The following is a 14,125-nucleotide window of genomic DNA, read 5'->3' as shown; positions in this document are numbered from 1 at the left end:
CATAAGGGTGTGATTTGAACTTTTCAAAACAATACTAGGGTTTTAGAATTTAACATTCCTAAATTAAAACTTTAATCAACTTTTAAATTCCAAAACTTGAGGGCAAGTTTTGAAACATTTCAAAACATTAGAGTTTATAATTTAAATATACATCAAAATTAAACAATTAATCAAAATTTAAATTCCAAAACTTGAGGGCAAGTTTTGAAACATTTTTCAAAACATTAGAGTTTCAGCTATTTAAATTTCAAAACAACAAAACTTTTTGGATTCAAATTTAAACTATAAAACCTAAAGGGGAAAATATGAAACTTTTCAAAGCACAAGGATCAAAAAAACAAATAATCTAAATTAACATTTAATCACATAATTATCCATATTTGATTTATTTAATGATTTCTTGCAAATCAATTTACCAATTTAATCAAAATAATTAATCAATTATCACATAAGGAAACAAATATTTTATTAATTGATAAATATCTTCAATTAGATCACGAATATAGTCATATATATTAAAAAAATCGGATTTATATTGATCTAATATGATAAGGCAAGTATCCTCAAGCAAAAACAGCAAGAAATCCTGGAGTTTACTCCATCTGACGAGCCGACTCGCCGAGTCAGGCATGGACTCGTCGAGTCAGCATGGACTCGGCGAGTTCATCTATGGACTCGGCGAGTCCAGCCTACAGAACCACAAAAAACGAATTTTTTAATCATACAATGCATCAATACAATAGAAACCAGTCTAGGCTCTGATACCACTGATGAGTTTTGGACCTAAGAACATCCTATGTGCTTATACAAACCCTAATGCTTGGATATAGGTTTCTCTATTGTACATCCAAGTTATCTAAGACTATAAACCCTAATTCTAGCATCCAAGTAATCATATTAACATGAGAATAGGTTTAAGATGTTACCTTGATTGTTATGTAGCAATAACAATCCCAAATCTCCTTGTATTGACTTTAGAAAGCTTAGAGTCATAATTGTCACTCCTCTAATGGTTCACAAACACCATAAGCAAGAGGATGAAGAGGAGAGAGGATGGAGGCTGCCCAAAAACGTCTACAAACCCTAGAGGAGTCTTAACCACGTTTTTGGTCCTTAAGGGATCTATATATAGTAAGGCTATTAGGGTTATCTAACAAGGAAACCCTAATTTGGATGCTTAAGCCCTAAGCAACCCATAGACTCCTTTAATTAAGGCCTTGGACGATTTCCTTATGGGCTTCCCCATAGAATTCGTCCACTCCTTAATTTAAGACAATCCATAGCCCAAATTGCAATTATCTTATAATTACAATTCCAGTCCCTTAAGTTTAATTAATCTCTTTTAGTCACAAAACTAATTACCAATTAATTATTGACTAATATTAATTAAACAATATGATTTCTCCTTTAATATATTATTCTCATAATATCTTAATAAATCATATTTAATCCTTTCTCTCCATAATTCATCCTATCAAGTTGCTTTGGTGAAGGCAACCCAAAAGGACCATGTACCATCGGGTCAAATACATACCAAAATAATTATGGACTTAGACACTAATCCAACAGTAACATCCCGAAATTCAAGTTCAACCATTTAACCCTTCTTCTTTTCCAAGTTGTCATGTTAGGTCCCTTTATGTAAACGCTAAGCTTGTGAGTACGTTGGGCGTACTAAGAAGTACGCTGCGCGTACTCGCGTGCTTATTTTGTACGCGGATTCATCCTAGTATGCTGGGCATACCTAAGGATTACACCGGGCGTAACCGGCCCATATGCAAACCCCTAATATGACTTGCCTTGTTTGTGTTGTGTGCTTCTTAGACCAAATTCTAGGGTTTTTGGTCCCAAGAGGGAGACTTTATGAGCAAATAGTCTCCATTGGCCTAGATCTATCATATTTCAGGACTATATGAGTTTTATGTTCATAAAAATGCAATCTTGGACGTGAATGTTGAGCCATGCATGAGATCTAGACTTTTGGAGGAGAAAGGAAAGGTGTTAGAAGGTGTGGGAACCTTTATAACCATGAAAAGGCTTAAAGGTTTCGACTTTATGGATTAAGAGGTATTAGAATGGTCAGATCTGGAATGTGAGATTATGTCTTAACTGTTTAAGACACTAAAATGAGGAAAGTAAGAAACTGGGATTTACGCTGGGCGTAATCCTAGTACGCCCCACGTAGGGGGTCGCATTCCTCGATTCTGGAGTGCAAGGGTACGCCCCGCATACAGGAGTTGGTACGCCCCACGTACTGCTTGCTGTTGACTTTTGTTGACTTTTAGGGTTTTGGTCAACATGTGGACTTTTGAGTCATGGAGGGGTAAAATGGTCTTTTACCCTTCTGTAGAATTGTAGAAAGGCGTGTAGTATAGCCTTGAGAGTCGTTAATGATTTGGAATGATTATTTGTTGTGATTAGGCGAGGGTAGGTCGTTGTTCGAGATTCAGAGATATCGAGCACGTGAGATACTAGACATCATACGAGGTGAGTCTTTTCACTATACTGTACCTAAAAGGGTACCTATGTGTGACCGGAAGGTCTGGTATGCTATGAGATATATGCATTGTATGCTATGAGTTGCCTGTTTCGTATGCGTTATGTATGTGATATGTATGCTATGCTTGATATGGGCCGGAAGGCATTATGATATGGGCCGGAAGGCATTATAATGTGGACCAGAACGTCGGGGAGTTATGGACCGGAAGGTCGACACGGGTAGGACCGGAAGGTTTACTGGGTTGGGACGGAAGTCCCCTGAGACACATGAACCGGAAGGTCGTGTGGAGTATGGCCTGGAAAGGCGTATGTGTGTAAGTGGTATATTGGGGAACTCACTAAGCTTCTTGCTTACAGTGTTTATGTGTAATGTGTTTCAGGTACTAGTGAGGACCGTGGGAAGGCGCGGGCATGACTCGTACACACACAGGCGGATTTGGATATGTTTGATCTTGGGATTGATATGTTTTGTATTATGATCATGTTACATTGGATACTATGGTTTGTCTTGAACGAAATTATGTTTTAAAGAAATGAAAATTTGTTTTGAAAATTTACGTTGTTACAAGTTGGTATCAGAGCCTTGGTTTGAGGGATTCGGATGCACCTTCAGGCGTAACTGAACTCAAACTGAGGATTTGAGAAAATTTTCAAACAGTAAAAAATAAACTAATTTTTCTAAAAGGCAAGAGATTTTGAGACAACCAGAGCGGAGCAGTGTGTACGGTCAGCCAGCGCCCGAACGGTGAACCCCCAAAATGCCCTTACGTTATGTGTTATGAGATATGATATGTTATATTATGCATGCTAGAGCTGGCTAGGTATTCATATTAGGACTAGAGTGCCTGATTTTGTGATGCCTTAGCCTAGGAAGGATTGTGCTGCTATGTGATGCTTGAGAGCGAGTAGGTAGCAGTGAGGGGCTGATAAGAGGTCTACCGAAGGGTAGCCTATTCCAGTGAGATATAGAGTACTTGTGATCTGGGATCCTAGGAGGAGGACTTAGGGTGAATACTGATGCGGTGTAGGCGGTAGTATGAGGGCCCGTACTACCGAAGACACCGGAGCAGTGCGCACTCTAAGTAAGAATCATTTGGGTACTAAGGAACAAGTAGGGTTGAGCTATCGAGTGCGAGCATGCTCGAATGAGTATTTGATATTATTATGTTATATTTCAGAGACATCATGGTTGGGACACGCCACAAACCTGAGGCGAGCGGTGTGAGTGACGAGGAGCTTCGTCAGATGATCCACGATGTGGTGGCTGCGGCGATCAGGGCCGATATTCCGGAGATGTTTGGGTCTATCAAGACCACACTGATTGAGACTTTCGATAAGCGATATGCCACGGTGTCTGAGGTTGCAGCCGCTACAGCTACAACAGCTGTGGCTGCTGCCAGGCCTCGGGGAGGTGACTCGTTGTTGTTCCGGGAGTTCAGCAACACGAAGCCACCTGAGTTTGATGGGACGCGGGATCCGATCGCTGCGATGAGATGGATTGCTAATATTGAGGGATGCTTCTATACGTGTTCATGTCCGGAGCATATGAGGGTACGGTTCTCTTTGAACCAGCTTCGCTTGGGAGCGAAGGATTGGTGGAAGTTCGTGACAGCGAGCTTCACTCTTGCAGAGATTTCAGCGGTGACCTGGGAGAGGTTCACCACCATGTTTAGAGACGAGTATGTTCCCCCGGTGGAGAGGGAACGGTTGGTTTAGGAGTTCTTGACCCTCAAGCAGGGTAATGATTCAGTTATTGTGGTCACACGAAAGTTTCATGAGAGGGCGATGTTCTGTCCTGAGCAGGTGTCTACTGAGCAGGCATGGATGAGCCGGTATTTGGGCATTTTGAGGAGGGACATTCGGGAGTTCGTGTCGAACTCGACGTACCGGATATTTGCTGAGCTCCAGGAAAATGCCCGGAAGAGGGAGATTGAGTTGGAGACTCAGGCCAGGAAGGAGGCCGGGTCTTAGAGGATGGGTCGGCGGCCGGCTCAGTCTCAGCCGGCAGCCAAGCGGACCAAGTCCGCTGATTCGAGGACTAAAGGCTAGAAGGGCCGCACTTGCGGAAAGTGCGGCAAGGGTCATGAGGGGGCCTTTCGATTGGGTGCTTGCTACAAATGTGGCAAGGAGGGGCATATTGCCAAAGATTTCCCCAAGGGATTTATGGTTTGCTTTCATTGCAACCAGACTGGCCATCGGAAGGCCGAGTGTCTACAGTTGCATCAGGGGTCAGCACAGGGATATGCACCTACTACTCTGCTACTAGGGTTACCGAGGTTCGATCAGTGAAGGCCGAGGCTCCGAAGGCTCGTGGGAGAGCTTTCCAGTTGACTGCGGAGGAGGTCTGTGCAGCGCCCGATGTTGTGGCTGGTATGTATTATGTATTTATCTTTTTTTGTTGAGATGTTATGCTTATATGATGATATGCGCAGTTACTTTTCTTGTGAGTTCTGTACCTGCTTTGGTGTTATTTGACTCGGGTGCGAGTCGGTCATTTGTTTCCTTGGCATTTAGTCAGCGCATTAATATCCGTCGAGAGGCGTTGAGTCGACCTCTGCGAGTTTCCATAGCTGACGAGCGAGCAGTGTATGCTACGGATGTGATTCAAGGATGTATCCTTGAGATCTTCAGTGTGGAGTTCCCGATAGATCTGGTCCTGATTGTGATAGGGGACGTGTGTGTTATAGTGAGCATGGATTGGTTGAGCCGATTTGGAGCTTTTATAGACTGCGAGCGTCGGTTGGTGACGATACAAGACCCCAGTGGGGGAGTACTTATGGTGTATGGCGAGGGAACCCGATGTGGGTCAGCGTTTTGCTCGGTTTCCAGGGCGAGACAGAGTTTGTAGTAGGGTTGCAGTGGATTCGTAGCCTATGTGATGGAAACACAAATGGCCGCTGGGAGGCCAGGTTCGATTGATGAGTTTCCGATAGTGTGCGAGTTCCCGAATTTTTTTCCCGAGGAATTGTCGGGTGTGCCTCCCGAGAGGCAAGTGGAGTTCCGTATCGATTTGGTTCCGGGAGCAGCACCTATCGCCAAGGTGCCTTATCGCCTCGCGCCGCCAGAGATGCAGGAGTTATCCTCGCAGCTGCGCCTTGGGGAGCACCGATCCTTTTTGTCAAGAAAAAGGATGGTTCACACCGGATGTGCATTGATTACCGGGAGTTGAACAAGTTGACGGTCAAGAACCGTTATCCGTTGCCGAGGATCGATGATCTGTTTGATCAGTTGTAGGGGGCATCTTGGTTCTCCAAGATAGACTTGAGGTCGGGTTATCATCAGATGAAAGTTCGGGATGAAGATATCCAGAAAACAACGTTCAGAACTCGTTATGGGCATTACGAGTTCGTGGTGATGCCTTTTAGGCTCACCAATGCACTAGCTGCGTTCATGGATCTCATGAACAGGGTGTGCAGACCGATGCTGGATCGGTCGGTGATCATATTCATTGATGATATTTTGGTGTATTCGAGGTCTAGAGAACAACATGAGGAGCATTTGAGGGAGATCCTTGGAGTTCTGAGATCGGAGAGGCTTTATGCCAAATTCTCCAAATGTGAATTCTGGTTACAAGAGTTCCAGTTCTTGGGACATCTCGTCAACCAAAATGAGATATTGGTCGATCCGGCCAAGATTGAGGCGGTCATGAGGTGGGAGGTGCCGAGATCGCCCACTGAGATCAGGAGCTTTCTAGGATTGGCCGGCTATTATCGGAGATTTATTAGGTATTTCTCCAAGATCGGCGTGCCACTCAGCAAGTTGATGCGGAAGGGTGTTGCTTTTTCCTGGGGTCCGGAGCAGCATACCTCATTTGAGACACTTCGCCAAAAGTTGTGTGAAGCCTCGGTGCTCGCACTCCCGGAAGGGATGGAGGATTTTGTGGTGTACTGTGATGCATCGATACCTGGGTTAGGAGCAGTGCTTATGCAGAGGGGGCATGTGATAACATATGCATCGAGGCAGCTGAAGCCTCATGAGTCGAGGTATCCCACCCACGACCTGGAGCTGGGGGCTATGGTGTTCGCCCTCAAGATCTGGCGTCACTATCTGTATGGGGTTCGGTGTACCATATACACGGACCACAAGAGTTTGAAGTTCTTGATGGATCAGCCCAACCTGAATATGCACCAGAGGAGATGGTTGGATGTGGTAAAGGATTATGATTGTGAGATCCTGTACCACCCGGGCAAGGCTAATGTTGTAACCGATGCCTTGAGCCGTAGGGCAGAGAGCACCCCGATACGAGACGTTTGTATGAGGTTGACAGTGATGACTCCGGTGTTGGACACCATTCGAGGGGACCAGGCGGAGGCCGTGAGACCGGAGAACCGCAAAAGGGAGCGAGTGATCAGGCAGGTATCAGAGTTCGTTACCGATAGTCGAGGACTTATGACTTTTCAGGGTCGGATTTGGGTACCGTTTGTAGGTGGAACGCGTACCATCTTGATGGAGGAGGCCCATAGATCGAGGTTCTCGATCCATCCCGGGGCCACTAAGATGTTTTTGGACCTAAAAAGGGAATAGTGGCGGCCCTGTATGAAGAGAGATGTCGCATGGTTCGTGGAGAGGTGCTTGACCTGTCGCAAGGTTAAGGCCGAGCACCAGCATCCACATGGTAAGTTGCAGCCATTGGAGATTCCCGAGTGGAAGTAGGAACAGGTTACCATGGATTTTATCACCAAATTGCCAAGGACTGCAAGAGATGTTGATGCGATTTGGGTGATTGTGGACAGGTTGACAAAGAGCGCTCACTTTCTTGCTATCAGTGAGAGCTCTTCTGCTAAGAGGCTGGCAGAGTTGTATGTGAGGGAGGTGGTATCGTGGCATGGAGTTCCAATCTCGATTGTTTCAGACCGAGATGTGCGTTTTACTTCCAGATTTTGGAAGAAGTTTCACGAGGAGTTGGGTACGAGGCTGCATTTCAGTACTGCTTACCACCCACAGACTGACGGACAGAGTGAGCGGACGATTCATACGCTCGAGGACATGCTTCCGGCATGTGTATTGGATTTCGGAGGGAGTTGGGACACGTATTTGCCCTTGGATAAGTTTTCCTATAACAACAGCCATCACTCGAGCATTGGTATGCCACCCTTTGAGTTGTTGTATGGGAGGAGGTGTCGGACCCCCATTTGCTGGGGTGAAGTAGGGCAACGTGTGATGGGTAGTACGGAGATAGTGCTTCAGACGACAGAGCAGATACAACAGGTCAGACAGAGGTTGTTGACCACTCAGAGTCGCCAGAAAAGTTATGCAGATAGGCAACGATCCGAGCTCGAGTTTCAGATTGGGGATTTTGTACTCCTGAAGGTGTCTCCTTGGAAAGGAGTGATTCGATTCAGGAGGAGGGGCAAGCTGGGGCCCCGGTATATTGGGTTGTTTAGAGTGATTGCGAGGGTAGGCAGAGTAGCATATCGATTGGAGCTACCTGCGGAGTTGAGCCAGATTTATGATACCTTCCACATGTCTCAGTTGAGGAAGTGTATAGCTGACGAGTCGGCAGTAGTGCCACTGGAGGATATTCAGGTGGATGCGGGCCTAAATTATGCCGAGAGACCAATTGCGATTCGGGATCGGAAGATCAAGGTTCTAAGAAACAAGGAGGTACCGCTGGTGCAAGTTCGGTGGCAGCATCGGAAGGGGTCCGAGCTGACGTGGGAGTCAGATTCAGAGATGCGGGAGCAGCATCTGGAGTTGTTTTCGGTATAAGACTTCGAGGGCGAAGTCTGGTTCTAGTGGGGGAGAATTGTAACATCCCGAAATTCAGGTTCAACCATTTAACTCTTCTTCTTTTCTAAGTTGTCATGTTAGGTCCCTTTATGTAAATGCTAAGCTTGTGAGTATGCTGGGCGTACTAAGGAGTACGCTGCGCGTACTCGCGTGCTTATTTTGTACGCGGATTCATCCGGGTATGCTGGGCGTACCTAAGGATTATACCGAGCGTAACCGGCCCATATGCAAACCCCTAATATGACTTGAGGGCTATAAAAGGAATGAGATGGTCTTGTCTCTTAGCCACCATCTTACAGAAAGAAACCCTAAGAGTGTATTCCCTTTATCCTTAGCTTGTGTGTAAGTGTTCTAAGCTTCAAAGTGCCATTTCAAGGTGGTGAAAGAGAAGAAGAGGCCATTGTAGAAGCTAGAAGTTGGTGGACAAGAGTAGATCTGAGGACTACAAAGGTTGGAGCTTCTTCCTGAGGTATAAAGTTCAGATCTTGCCTTATTGTTTTTGTTGTGTGCTTCTTGGACCAAATTCTAGGGTTTTTGGTCCCAAGATGGAGATTTTATGAGCAAATAGTCTCCATTGGCCTAGATCTATCATATTTCAGGACTATATGAGTTGTATGTTCATAAAAATGCAATCTTGGACGTGAATGTTGAGCCATGCATGAGATCTAGACTTTTGGATGAGAAAGGAAAAGTGTTAGAAGGTGTGGGAACCTTTATAGCCATGAAAAGGCTTAAAGGTTTCGACTTTATGGATTAAGAGGTATTAGAATGGTCAGATCTGGAATGTGAGATTATGTCTTAACTGTTTAAGACACTAAAATGAGGAAAGTAAGAAACTGGGATTTACGCTGGGCGTAATCCTAGTACGCCCCACGTAGGGGGTCACATTCCTCGATTCTGGAGTGCAAGGGTACGCCCCGCATACAGGAGTTGGTACGCCCCACGTACTGCTTGCTGTTGACTTTTGTTGACTTTTAGGGTTTTGGTCAACATGTGGACTTTTGAGTCATGGAGGGGTAAAATGGTCTTTTACCCTTCTGTAGGATTGTAGAAAGGCGTGTAGTATAGCCTTGAGAGTCGTTAATGATTTGGAATGATTATTTGTTGTGATTAGGCGAGGGTAGGTCGTTGTTTGAGATTCAGAGATATCGAGCACGTGAGATACTAGACATCATATGAGGTGAGTCTTTTCACTATACTGTACCTAAAAGGTTACCTATGTGTGACCAGAAGGTCTGGTATGCTATGAGATATATGCATTGTATGCTATGAGTTGCCTGTTTCGTATGCGTTATGTATGTGATATGTATGCTATGCTTGATATGGGCCGGAAGGCATTATAATGTGGACCAGAACGTCGGGGAGTTATGGACCGGAAGGTCGACACGGGTAGGACCGGAAGGTTTACTGGGTTGGGACAGAAGTCCCCTAAGACACATGAACCGGAAGGTCGTGTGGAGTATGGCCTGGAAAGGCGTTTGTGTGTAAGTGGTATATTGGGGAACTCACTAAGCTTCTTGCTTACAGTGTTTTATGTGTAATGTGTTTCAGGTACTAGTGAGGACCGTGGGAAGGCGCGGGCATGACTCGTACACACACACACACAGGCGGATTTGGATATGTTTGATCTTGGGATTGATATGTTTTGTATTATGATCATGTTACATTGGATACTATGGTTTGTCTTGAACGAAATTATGTTTTAAAGAAATGAAAAATTGTTTTGAAAATTTACGTTGTTACAGATGGTTTTTGACGAGATTTGTGGCTGTCGGTTGTTTCCGATGAGAATGGAGGCCGTTGCAAACGAAATATGGTAAATGTGGTGAGGCCGAATTGGATGAGAGATAGAAGAGGGTAAAAGATTAGATAGAAATGTTAGTGGTGGTTTCCGGTGAGATATGTGGTTATAGGCGATTGTTCCGGATAGTGGGTTACGTCGGAGGGTGGAGTTGATTGGAAGGACTTCCTTGTTCCTGAACCTGATAGAGAAGGAAGAAGGAGGGGTTGATTATTTGTTTATTTGTATATTTCTTTCAAGTTAAAAAACTAAAAAGTTAACTGTAAGGGCATAATTGTCTTTTTAAGTATAAAGGGATCAAAATCAATAAAAATATCATTGCAATTTTTTCAATCGAAAATGAAGAGGGATTAAAGAGTAGGACAAGTGCTGATAGTGGTCGGAGGGTAGCAACAGAGGGCGGCTATGGTATGCATCGGTGACGGTGCTTCGACGAGGCGGTGGCTGACAGTGGTGGTGTTCCAACAGGAAAGAGGAGAGAAAAGATGGAGTTGATATATTTGTAAAAGAGAGGGTTGGTATGGTAGGTTATTAGTTTTTTTTTTCATGTTTTAATTAAATATTTAAGTAAATAAGAAAAATGGAAAAGAAAAACAGGAGGAAAAAATATTATTTTCAAATGCATTCAAATTTTCAAGGAACCAAAATTTCATCATATTTAAATTTTGGATCTGCGGTGCATGGTGAACAATAAATTGGCCTCAAACTGCACTTTTTCAAAAACCACAGGGACCAAATTTGAAATTTCTTTGAAGTGTTTGAGTTGCGTTTATTAGTCCGTGACGAACGTTATAACTGGTCTGTCTTTCCATAGAAATGACGAACCTGTTATTTTAAACACAACAGCAAAAAGATCGAGCAGAAATAAATAAAATATCCATTAAACAAACCTCTATACTCTATCCTTCCATTTTCATCGTCTTCCAAACCCTCACTTTGCGCACGGAAAATGGCGTCGGCGAGTGCTTTCACAGCTCAGATTTCGAACTTCAATGGAGGAGCGTCATCTGATAGAAAAACGTTCATTACTTTGTCATCCTCTTCATCATCCTATTCCCGTAAGCTCTTTTTTCACGGTCATATTAAACCCCCTTCCGATGGGTTATCACGGATACTTTGCTAGCCTGTAATTGATTTGTTCTTACAATTCCATGAAACTTAAAGCTTTTGCTCCACCAGTCATTGCAATTTCTTCGCTGATTTTCGATTTGTAGAGTCCTGATTTGAAATTGGAATTGTCAAACCTACGGTTTCCTCAATCTAATTACTGTATTTTTATTTAGTTTTACACCGTTTTTTCTTCAATTCTTAGTGCTTCTCTCTGTTATAGTTACCGATTTTGAGCTAAATTTAGTAAATTCATATGACACAAATTAGCTCTTACATCTTAACACAAAAAAAGTTTGTCAATTTCTACACTTTCCATCGTGAATCCTTGTAATTTTACCAACGGAGTCATAATCAAACGCATTGCAGTTGCCATTCATACAATGAATAACAATTATAACAAAAGACTCGCCTGTTTTCCCTTCCAATTTACACGAGTATCTATTTGTTTCCCTGTTTCCCTTCTTCTCTTGAATAACTTGTTTCTTCTTGCTACATTCACAGAAAAACTAAGCTTAAAACCAAATTCAGTTGGTATGAGGACCCTATCTCACTCTCATCATCAAAAGCTTGTTGATAATCCCCGATCTCTTCGTGTATTTGCCCTATTTGGAGGAAAGAAAGATGGTGACAAGGATGATGGAAAGGTGAAATATTGTCATTTTTCTCCAAAACTATAACATCTTTGTTTGATAGTTGTTGATCGAAGGGTCAAATTGGGAAACTTTGATTAAAACTAATAAATTTGATTTGATTTGATTTTAGGCAGGTGTGTTTGGAAACATGCAAAATCTATACGAGACTGTAAAGAAGGCACAAATGGTTGTCCAGGTTGAAGCAGTGAAAGTGCAAAAAGAACTTGCAGTGTAAAATTATATTTATATTTCATTTATTTATTACATAATTTTAAACTTTATTGTTTCTTTCTTTATTACAAAAGCTCATAAATGAAGATTCTACTTCTTTTATATTTTGTAGAGCTGAGTTTGATGGTTACTGTGAAGGTGAACTAGTAAAGGTATGTAGCTCTATAGATATTAGATTAAATTACATAAATGGTCCCTCAACTATTACTTAACTACCACTTTTTGTCTGTTTGTTTTGCATCTGTGGTCCACAAAGAGAAAATTAATAACATTTTAGTCCCTCAAAACCATTATGATCCCCATGTGTAAGCACCTTATAAAGGGCATTTTAGGTATTTCAACTCCAATTTCATCAAATTTGAAATTGATTAGGTCACTCTCTCTGGGAATCAGCAACCTGTACGCACAGAAATTACAGAGGCTGCAATGGAATTGGGATCAGAAGTGAGTAATATTATAATATTTATTTAATTTCATGTTTTTGTATAAAATGTTAAAACATGGTTTGCATAAATCAGATAAATTAGTAAAAGAATGATATATTGTATCATTAATTTTTTTTTTTTTTACAGAAACTGTCACTTCTAATTACAGAAGCATATAGAGATGCGCATCAAAAAAGTGTCCAGGTTTGTATGATAATATAAAAGTACATTTTTATTTTTACCCTTGGAGTAATATATTTTGAATTTGACCATTTTGCCCCTGTTTAGGCCATGAAAGCACGAATGGGCGATCTTGCACAGAGCTTAGGAATGCCCCAAGGTTTGGGTGATCAGTTCAAGCAATAATTCAATCCCCATTTTGCCCTCATCCTTCTGAAAGCTGCAGTTTTGTAGACTAACTGTGCCAAAAGGTCAATATTGTTATTACCCCTCAACTTTTAATAATAATTGTAGCAGTTCTTGTTCAGTTTATTGATTTTTTTTTTTAGGTTTGTTATCGGGTATTCAGATAAAAAAAAAGCAGTTTGTTGAATGAAGAAAAGAAAATGACATGGACAATCAAGAAAGTTTAAATATGAAAGAGATGTAAAGGAACGAAAATTGCATCTCTTTCTGTGTTTTTTTTTGAGGTGTTGTTTGTTAAGTTATGATTCTATACGTTTGGTGTTGAAATTATTTGAGCACTTATACTGTGAGAAAAAACTAGAATTGCATATTTAATCTTATCCAAGGCATATTACTATACTAATGCTTTTTGACATATTCTAATCGGAATAATGGGCTCAACCAATTTGCATCAAACCTTGTTTTGGTGGGAAAGAAGGATCATCATCACGCATTTGTATGATTTTACTATTATACAAAGACCATTTTTGTAATTTTACATTCTCAACTCTCAAGTATTACACATGGACCATTTATGTAATTCTACCAATTTAATTCATTTTGCAAACAAAGAAAAAAGTTTTATATAGACGAAACAGGTAAACGAGACAAAAGCTATGTCACAACCCACTTTTTGGATGACGAAACTAATTTTTTTAAAAATATCTATAGATTTTGGAGTCATAATATTACTATGCATGACATGTTGGATTCTATTGAGTAGCATCATAGCTTCTGGCGCAAGGAAACCGAAAGTACCAAACGCAAAAGGTATCAACGTGTGTTGATTTTTCATGCCCGTTTTCTCATGTTTTGTCAGTTTGTATGAAATAGCTTTTAAAACAGTTTGTCTCATAGTGAAAACCCCACTCACTCCCCAAGCCCACAAGAGGGAAACCTCTGTTAGATCTACACATGCATGCTTCCTTCCAGCCTATCCAAATACTAAAACATAAGTTGGTCTAAATGTTGATCTTCCTTCCAATGGGTCAATCAGAAAGTTCACAGGTGTTTTTCTTGGTAGAAACCTCAGTGCGCCTAAATATGTCGAAAATAACATTCCTAACCAGATCGTGACGATACTTGAAACCCATGAGCTCTTTACAATGAATTGAATGCTCCACAAATGAGTCCAAGCATGCCTTGCGGCAAACATGGCAAGTCTCATCAGCCGGAAATTGAGGGATCATAAGGTGATACTTGAGGATGACGCGATACTTCACTGGCGATATTTGCTGATAAAGGCCGTCAATAGAAATAGTCAGAAGAAAATCCTAAACATGTGGGGCCCT

At 42.0% G+C, this 14,125-nt stretch overlaps 1 protein-coding gene across 3 annotated transcripts; it reads left to right on the top strand.

Annotated features, from left to right (window-relative positions):
• The first annotated feature begins 10,918 nt into the window (after positions 1–10,918).
• On the top strand, positions 10,919–13,193 carry LOC145062830 (nucleoid-associated protein At4g30620, chloroplastic-like). 3 transcript variants are annotated; one of them, XR_013687738.1, is made up of 8 exons: positions 10,919–11,088; positions 11,642–11,784; positions 11,903–12,003; positions 12,116–12,155; positions 12,376–12,447; positions 12,576–12,632; positions 12,717–12,859; positions 12,958–13,193. XR_013687738.1 is itself a non-coding variant. In XM_079010422.1 (7 exons), exons 1-7 carry the CDS (start codon positions 10,980–10,982, stop codon positions 12,792–12,794), a joined length of 600 nt encoding a protein of 199 aa, XP_078866548.1. In that variant the 5' UTR covers positions 10,919–10,979; the 3' UTR covers positions 12,795–12,864. The 3 variants fall into 3 exon arrangements, 1 of the variants encoding a protein (XP_078866548.1); XR_013687737.1 differs by having other exon boundaries at positions 12,938–13,193; XM_079010422.1 differs by lacking the exon at positions 12,958–13,193 and having other exon boundaries at positions 12,717–12,864.
• The last annotated feature ends 932 nt before the right edge of the window (positions 13,194–14,125 follow it).

This window comes from Lactuca serriola, chromosome 7 (genome assembly GCF_051521515.1).
Source record: "Lactuca serriola cultivar US96UC23 chromosome 7, Lser_US96UC23_V15, whole genome shotgun sequence".
Taxonomy (NCBI): Eukaryota; Viridiplantae; Streptophyta; class Magnoliopsida; order Asterales; family Asteraceae; genus Lactuca; species Lactuca serriola.
This window is presented reverse-complemented; position numbering and strand designations above follow the sequence as displayed.

Excerpts from the sequence above, each read along its gene's own strand:
- LOC145062830 (XM_079010422.1), top strand. The coding sequence starts at position 10,980 with ATGGCGTCGGCGAGTGCTTTCACAGCTCAGATTTCGAACTTCAATGGA. Across the intron at positions 12,004-12,115 it reads GTGCAAAAAGAACTTGCAGT|AGCTGAGTTTGATGGTTACT; the intron begins GTAAAATTATAT and ends TATATTTTGTAG. Across the intron at positions 12,448-12,575 it reads CAATGGAATTGGGATCAGAA|AAACTGTCACTTCTAATTAC; the intron begins GTGAGTAATATT and ends TTTTTTTTACAG.